We start from the raw sequence: 9,312 nt of genomic DNA on the forward strand, positions 1-9,312 counted from the left end.
ATAAATTATAACCACCACTTTGTGTTGCTGCTGTTCAGGAATTCCCTGGTTGTTCCTAGGGAGAAAAATGATTGATCATTGTTTTCAAAGATTTTGCACGTGATTAAACTCCCCCCCACCCCCACCCCCTGCACCTGTGTTTTTACATGTTTACCAAATCCATAAAGGTGACCATCCAAGCGTCACAAATGACCACTCCCCCCCCCCCCCTGACGGAGCCCGGTCCTGTCTGCTCCCCCATCCCGCAGCATCCTGGAGGAGAGAGAGCGCGCAGCTACATCACTGACTCCTCCTCACAGCGCTGGTCTCCATCCATCCATCCCCTCTCCTCCTCCTCCTCCTCCTCCTCCTCCTGTACCATAACAGATGGTGGAAACAACATTGCATCCACCGGGCACCACAATAATAGACCGCAGCATCCAGTCCGGACGACCCTGGCCCCGCACCGTCATGCGCCCAGTGCGGGACTGAGCGAGGCTGTGAGCGGGGTACCAGCGCCGCCACGGCCGCGGAGGAGGAGGAAGCTTCTCGCGACTGTTTTGGGCTCTCCATCGAGCGGGGGGAAGATGGCCGCTATGAAAATATTAACCAGCACGGGGCTCTTCTTGGCTTTCTGCGCGCTGGGGCTGCTCGCCATGGCGATCTGCACCGATTACTGGTACGAGACGGACGCGCGGAGGCACCGGGAGAGGTGCAAGAACTATGCGAACAAGCGCAACGACCCGGGCTACATCTACATCTCGAACGGCAACCTGCCGCTCCAGATGCCTCCAAAGAGCCTGGAGAGGAGAGGCAGCGGCCCAGATGCTGCTGCTGCCGGCGGGCCGGTCATCAGCAGGGGGAAGCGGCACTTTGTGGCCGCAGCGTCCGCCATGGAGTCCCACTGCAGCCGGCAGTTCAACTCCACCATCTCCGGGCTGTGGAGGAAGTGTCACCGGGAGGGATTCGACCTGGAGACCGAGGACCTTATATACAAAGGTAAACAGGGGCAGTGTGGAGCCTGCAGGCCGTGATGCTCTGCGATGAGCTCACACCTACAGACACAGGAGCATCCACAGGCCCAGGCTCCCCCCTCACATCACCGTGTGCCTGTGTGCTTTTAAATATTCATGTTAGGATTTGGAGGATTTCGTCTTAAATTCATGTGTCATGTATTTGTGGGTTTTCGCTCTACATGCTGCTGAGTCCCTCTCTGGCTGCATGAGATAATGGCCGGTTTGGTTTAGCTCCATCTTCTTTTTTTTCTGTTTTGCATCTGCAGAAGATTGAACAACATCTGGTGAAGGTTAACGCCACACAGGGGGATTTTAGCTCAGTGCAAAGCAGGATGTAACACTGACAACACAATGCACGGCAGCAAGAAGCCGAATCTCAGGCCTCACTCGTACCTGCTCCACAACAAGTCCCAGACACAAAGAGGGGACTGGCACAAATGACTGTTGTTGTGATTGGAGCTGTCAGAGGCTTCATACGTATATTTAATGGCACATTATTTAAAGTATTATCTGTCAGCTATATACGCCATATTGTATGTTTGGGCCTGCACCACTTTATCTGTATAGAAATAATAAACTAAAATGATACCGAGCGCAGACCTCCGCCAGGGACAGTCCCCTTATGAAACCACATGCAAATTCACTAGATCCAGAATTTGACCAAATTGCACACACTTAAATATCACTGCCCTAAACGTGTCTGATTGTTTTTCATCCAAGTCTATACATTTTTCTGAGAAATCAAGGGAAAAGCCAAAAAATGCCCCATCTCGCATCACAATATCATGGATCTGTCCCAAATTTGAATGGGTGCTCTCCTGACCCACACCACATCCTTCCACTTAGTTCCGTGGTAATCCGTCCTGCAGTTTTTGTGTAATCCTGACAGACAAACAAATAGAAACGCAGACAAAAACATGACCTCCTTGGTGGAGGTATTTATTTATTGTAAAATGCAAAGTCTGACCGCCTTGTGTTATAAAACCACGCGTTCACTTCCGTTTCAGCAGCAACAATGTACAGATGACGTATAAGTGCCATCATTGTAGCTGACTGTGCCTCTTGGCCTCAAATGACTCCAGTTCTTGCTTCCTTCACGAAGCTTGTTGACGTTGTCTCAGGAAGGTGTCAATTCAGTCCTGTTTTAATTATAAGGTTTCACTGGATCTAAACACACATCTGTGTCTGTCTCTTACACATTGTGTTGGAAAGGAAATATTATTACGAGCCTCACAGAGGTAGGTTAATTGTATTTGGCGTTGAGCTGTTATAATGGATATTAATTGTACGTCTGTTTATGATCATCTGTCCACCCACCCACTCCTTCACTGCTCAGATTAGATTCTGCTTATATAATCTATTTAACTTCTATTAAAAGGGCCTATTAATTCTAGCTCCTGCACCTCTTGCTCATTCAAATCACACAAATAATTTAGTCATGTTCGCTCTGACATGACGATGCTCACCAGTTAGGAACCAAGTTTAAACCATAAACTGTAAATAAAGATGGCGGTTATGACAACTATCCATAATTCAAGGCAAACCGCGTCGATAGCCACCTGGTGACTGGCTGCAGTACAGGTCATAGGTCCCGCCTCCTCCATGTCCATTGATGGGACATGGACCAAACGAAAAAGTCAAAGATGGTTTCTGTCAGTTTAGGTAGTTCTCATCACACTGATGCTTGTTTAACTGTTCAATTCCTTGGTGAGTTTTATGTTAATTGGTTATTTGATGCTACAATAATGGGCTGAAACATCGTGATTGACAGCTGAGACTGACTAGCGATTGGTCAAGCTCATGTATCGACAGGACCATTCACAGACTTTGGCTCCAAATGAGCAAGATGGCAGCGTTTGCATCCAGTATATTTTGGCTTCATTGCTGGATAGTGGGAGGAAGTGGAAACTGGATGTCCATCTTTATTTCCAGTCTATGGTTGAAACACATTGTGAGATCAGATGTTCAAAACTTTCCTTCTTTATAATCTGACTTGTAGTTCAAACAACAAACACACAGCTCTCAAGTGATGGAGTTTACATTCCTGTGTTCAGGCTCAGACAGAATCAAAGATAAAAGCCGCAGAAATGTTTTGTGCGTCTCATCAGGGATCAGGATTTATAGGAAATAAATTTTTCAAGTACTTGATGTGGTGAACTTCGCCGGTGGCCGAGTGTAGAGGTGTGTGTTGTTTGTGTAGTCACGGTTACAGTGTTGATCATCAAAGTGTCGTGACAGCACTGATGCCAGGAAAAAAAGCAGCTTCTGCATTAAACAGATCCTGTGGCTTTGGAACAGACACTGTACTTTTCTGTGTCCATATGAATGATGAGGATAATATGAACAGTGTAATCATTATTATTCATTAAACATAACGTTGAGCTCTAATCCTCCCAAAAATCAGATATAATTGATACCTGATAAAGCTGCAATCATAAGCCTATTAATAGATTAGTTGATTAAAAGAAAGTTAAATGGCAGCTATTCTGATTATCAATTAATTAATCACTTCAGGCGTCTGTCAAATTTAAATGCTAAACTTCCAGCTGCTCAATTTAGAAAATAATCCCAAATTAATTCTTTGGGTTTAAAATGTTGCCAGTACCTACCAATCGTTATGAAGTTAACATTTCCTTAACATGAGATGCAAAATTTTTATATCAAATTCAAGTCCTACCAGGTATGATGGTGCATTCTTTCTATATGGAGCATAGAGATATATTATATACTAAACATTTTAAATCTGAATGTGTACAGTTTTAAATACTGCTCTGACAGCCAAATACATATGTAGAGAGTGACTTTAAATGAGAACAATTCAGGTTCTGTACATGTCCTTCTTGTGGAATAATCCATATTGTTTCCTAATCCCTCTTTAATAACAATGTAGGAGTGGTGGGGAACATGAGGTTAATAAGGCCATCTCCGTTTATTAAAGCTCAGTGATGGTGTATAATAAATGTGTGTATATTTTATTATAATCCCACGTGTGGGTAGAAGGTTCAGAATTAGATTTTTACTTGATTATCTCTCTCTGCTTGTATTAATATTTGTGCTCCAGTTATAATTGTCTCCATCACTTTTTTTTCTCTTTTCCAGGAATAATTCAAAGATGTACATCAGTCAAGTATCACTACTCTTCGTCCATCCTACCACGAAATCTACCTATCAACATCACAAAGACCATACGACAGGATGAGTGGCACGCACTCCGTAAGTCTGAAAGTGTCCGTCTGTCTTCATCCAGTTTGTTAAACTTAATAATGACTGTTTATTCCTTCTTCGCATCTTTTGTTCATGCACATTTATTCTTCTGCTTTCTACTTCTGTTGTATTGAATTGACAGACTATTTTAGCAATGAAAATAGGCGAGCGGAAAGAAAAGCCATAATCTATCATCTGATAATTGTCAACGTTTCACTTTAAGTCCCAACCAGAAATTCTTCCTATGAAATTAGGGGTTTAGAAGTATTTGTGAAATGTGGTGTACCTCAAGGCACGACTCTGGTTCCCATCTTATTTTCATTGAATATGTTTCTTGTAGGTCACATTATTTTAGAGATTTAAAAAAATAAATAAAACACTTTAGCCCCATTTCCACTACTCAAGAAAACCACTATCACTCATTAACATCTGGCTGTTGTCTGCAATGGAAATGGATACTGTCAGTATTCAGTCAGAGGTCAAAAGACTCTGCAGTAGACTCAGGTTTTTATCGGCTCCAGTCGGCTGTGATGGAAACATGAATATGTTCCTTTCGTCTTCTACTTCTTTATTTTGGCAGTCGAGACAGTGATGCTGCACCTTTTCCAGTGCAATGTTACGAACGTTCATGTACTTATTGTTTCTTACATATAGGGAACAAACAGAGTTCATCCATCTCCGTTTAAGTAGCAATCTAAAATCAATCAGTCGCCACTGAGTTTGAACGACAGACTGAAGTAAAATATATAAAGGTGTAATCACTGTATAACTAGCGCTGGTCTCCATGGTGCTTTCTTCTGTTGTGTGTTGTGTTCACCGCTTCTGGCTAGTTTGTGACGTCGAACGTGACTCACTGGGAGGAAAAAAAACAGAAAGGCAAACTTGTACACTGGCAATGGGAAAAGAGTCAATCACCTTTTTTTAGTAGGTTTACCCTCGTTTATAAACACCATGTATAACCATTAGTGTTGGTGTAATAGAGATAGATTTTTGTCTCGGTTTTGCTTGAATAGATTCATTATTTCTCTGTGCTGTGATCATTCATTCACATCATCTATAAAACAGTCAAACGCTGACCCTTACGTCAACCTCCTTACACCGCTCACCTGTCACATTCTGACTTGTTTGAAAGATTGTCCTCATCACGGTGAAGGCACAGCTGCCCCTCACTCCTGAACGTGCAGTATCATTGATATTATAAGCATCTCTCCTCCATGTCTGGACCCATGACCAGAGTTTATCAGGTCATCTCTATTAGGGAGCTATTGGCTTTAGTCTTATCTGAAGACATTAAGAAGGACCGAACTGTGTCATCTTTTAAATCTCTCACTCAGACACTTGGACAGGCCTGTGTGTCTGACTTGATATGTTTGACCTTGGATTGCTTCAGTAACGATTTTCAGTTTGATGTATGGGAGCTTTTATTTGACTGCTTCTGGGGGTTTTCTTTTATGTTCGGTGCAGATGTGTCTGGGATTTTCCGCTGTTTGAAATACAGCGTTGTGATTCTACTATGATGTGGCTTTGAACACGCTGTACTAAAACACCACATTCTTATTCTTATTCGATAAATTGTCCAATCTAAAAATGTCTATCATTACTGCTAACATGTTATACTACTACACTATACTACTGGTATAATGAATGCATAGTTAAATGGTAATCAAAGACCAGAATAATCAGGAAAAAAACCATCATCATTAAAACAGTATCATAAATCAGCATCATTAGCCAAATAATGTTTCAATGATAATCAAGCACAATTCCACTTGGTCACAGCTAGAAAAATAAATAATTATCATATATTACAGTTTGATCCTGTGAGCTTATTAATGATATTGACGGATTCTTAGTTTGTCAATTACTTCCTGATATATTCCTTATTGTTAGTTGGGTTTTTGTATCACATCTGACATAGTGAAGTAAAAATATATTCATTTTCAAGCTTACTCAGAAACATTTGTGTGGTAGACTGATATATGGTGAAAGATGCTGTGTCTCCGGCTTTACCACACAGCACAGTTATCTCCTATGTTCAGTGACTGAGGAAAAACAAAGAGAGTATTTTTCATAGATCTTTTATGTGATCTGTTGTAAGGCCAGTCACATTATTATTTGACACTTGATAAACAGCAAAACATTTTACAAATCTGATGTAGGTCAGTTATGTGTTATACCTTCTCACTGTGCTTCCAGAATATATAAGCATTATATTTATTGGACTTTTGTTAAATTGCTATTGATGAAAATTAAATTGTGATAATCATTGATATTGTTTATTACCCAGTAAGAAGTGTCCCAGTAAGACATGAGAATGTACCAGTATAATACAACATGCACAGCACGAGTAGCCTGAAACTGCTACATAATCAGCCACCATTTATTTTGTGCTGTTCCTGCTGTGACATTTCTAAATGTCCTCAATGAAAAAGGTCTATTTTCCTCTCTGCTTCCTTAACCACTTTTTCGTCACATGCACACGTACGCTAAAGTTCACTGTGACGTTTTCCTCTCTGCTTGCAGATCTACGAAGGATGACGGCCGGCTTCGTGGGCATGGCTGTGTCCATCATTCTTTTTGGCTGGGTCATTGGAGTGCTGGGATGCTGCCAGCAGCATGACCTCATGCAATATGTAGCTGGGCTACTCTTTCTCATGGGAGGTACTGTGAGAGCACATATGTTCACATCCACACACAAGCACGCAGACCAAATCCAATTACATTCAATTTCAGTGTTGATGTGGCGACAGCTGAGAGCATCTTTGGGTTTGCATGAGATAGTAGATCAATGTTGAGCAGTAACATGACTCCTCTCCTGCAGTGGGATGCACAGCACGTGTAAGAGTTTACTAATCGAACTGGAACCATTTACAATCACCGCTTGTCTCTTCTCTTCACACAGGAACATGCTGCATCATCTCCTTGTGCACATGTGTAGCAGGAATCAACTTCGAGTTGTCCCGCTACCCCCGCTACATGTATGGCCTCCCTGAGGACATTAGCCATGGCTATGGCTGGTCCATGTTTTGTGCCTGGGGGGGCCTCGGGCTCACATTGCTGGCCGGCTTCCTCTGCACCCTGGCCCCGTCCCTGAGCACGCCCACTCGCACAACGACCCACAAGCCAAGGCAGGAGAATGGAACCGTGTGACAGGACTGAGGCGTTGTGAGGCCAATGGCCCACCGAACACAGAAAACCCCACACCCTACCAACTTTGATGTACAACTCTGAAACAGTTTTTGTCTGATCACCATCTTACACCGCCCTCAACATCGCCATCCCCCCTCCAGTGTTTTCAGTGTGTGCCTGAGTTGTGACAGAAGGAGCAAAGTAATGACAAACTTCACGCACCTAATCCCCAAAACACGTGAGGGACCTCCAGGAACCGGAAGAGCAGCACCGACGTAACATATGACTGAGACACGGCTCTCACAGCACAAATAAGACACTTTTTGGTTCAGATTTTTGACCTGCTGACTTTCTGGTGATCTAAAGGTGACTGTTTTCTCTAAAGAGAATTTGTCTTAAAATGGTGCTCTCTTAAATGCATATAGCCACATACACTCCCACACTAACACACGCACACACACAGGCACACACACACACCAGCTTGTCCACACATGCTCAGTTACTCTGGGTGAATCACGAGAGAAATCATCCAAAAGGAACAAACCCACAAATATCAGGCATCCTGTCAGCATTCCTCTTTCAGTCGAGTGACGTGTGCTGTGTTGTTGTTCATTATGAAAAAAAAGAAAAAGAATCAGGTGTTGACTGCCCATCGCTTATCTGTAGTGTATCACACTTTACGAATATCAAACGTGAGCCCCGGGGGTAAAACGCCTGCAGCGTCTGCAGAGAACAGGACGGGTCGAGCAGCGAGGTCGGCTCGATAAACACACGGAAGTAAATTTGCATCGAAAAGAAAACTCATTTGACGCTTTTTTAAAGAATCTATATGTACAAATGCATCTCTACGTAGACCCAGATCATTCTTTGTGTAAAGTAGATTTTGAATAAGAAATGTTTTCTGTTTGTGTAGAGGTGAGGACGTCTGGACGTATGGAGACGATTGAGAGTGACAGGAGAGAATAATGAATCCATGATGTATTCAGTGTGAAGGTATTTTATGAGAAGTGAGGAGTAGAACAGAGCAGGAAGTCTCAGTAAACTGCTGAGCTGTGACTTGAAGCCGCTGTGCTGTTGCCGCTCTGAGAGACACAGTTGTTTGCCGACAGCTGAATCAAAACCTGACTGTGGAGGATGTGTTTCATGACTCGATTGTTTACCCTTAACATCGGTCAGCTGCTTTGTGTAATATTCCGGATTTTAACATAAGGAAAAAAAAAAGCGACCTCAGTGAACCCGCTCAAAAAGAAAAGCACAAACTGGAGTCACGTTTCTTGTCACTTGGCACAGGGGTAAGAAGCGTGATGATATCCTGACTGAAATCTGAAACAAGCTGAATATGGGAGATGATTCATGGAATAACAATCGTTTGGTTTTGTTTACCTGTGGGTGAGACGGCACAATCAGAGAAGCCCGGAACGGCACGAATCATGACATTTATTTACCATCAGCATGTCATTTACAAACATGTATCAGGACAAGCAAACAAATCACATTTGACAATATCAGAGCACAATAATATGACAGTGACCTGAATCATCTGCTGCTACTGAAAGCAAGATACTTCAGTCTTCTGTACTTTTATGATTCAATAATTTGATTAAAAACGCATTAAAAAAAAAAGCATAAACAATTTAGAAAAACACAATACAAGGCACAATGTGTACATACTGTGAAACAGACACAAAAAAAGAAAACCCATCTAGTTTGATTGATCTGTGGAAACATCGTGTGTCTCTTGATCATTAAAATACATATTGATTGTGTTCTAACTTCCAAAGTGGTAGAATACACAGTATATTATGTGGTATGTGATAGGAACATGAGGTTGTTAAAATTTTTCTATAACTTTTGGAATTCAATTGTTGGATTGACAATGCATCCAAATCTGCTGTTTGAAAAAAAAAAAAAAAGCACAAATAGTGATTAAGAAAGGCTCTTGACTGCAGAGACGTGTAATCCAAACACGCACCACATACTCATT

At 42.2% G+C, this 9,312-nt stretch overlaps 1 protein-coding gene across 1 annotated transcript; it reads left to right on the top strand.

The window, feature by feature from the left end:
• Positions 1-216: 216 nt before the first annotated feature.
• Positions 217-9,008, top strand: si:ch211-150g13.3 (transmembrane protein 178B). Its single transcript, XM_034580327.1, has 4 exons — positions 217-978; positions 4,095-4,208; positions 6,723-6,860; positions 7,102-9,008. The coding sequence occupies exons 1-4, from the start codon at positions 567-569 to the stop codon at positions 7,347-7,349; spliced, it is 912 nt and encodes a 303-aa protein (XP_034436218.1). The 5' UTR covers positions 217-566; the 3' UTR covers positions 7,350-9,008.
• The last annotated feature ends 304 nt before the right edge of the window (positions 9,009-9,312 follow it).

Source organism: Hippoglossus hippoglossus, chromosome 3 (assembly GCF_009819705.1).
Source record: "Hippoglossus hippoglossus isolate fHipHip1 chromosome 3, fHipHip1.pri, whole genome shotgun sequence".
NCBI classification, from domain to species: domain Eukaryota; kingdom Metazoa; phylum Chordata; class Actinopteri; order Pleuronectiformes; family Pleuronectidae; genus Hippoglossus; species Hippoglossus hippoglossus.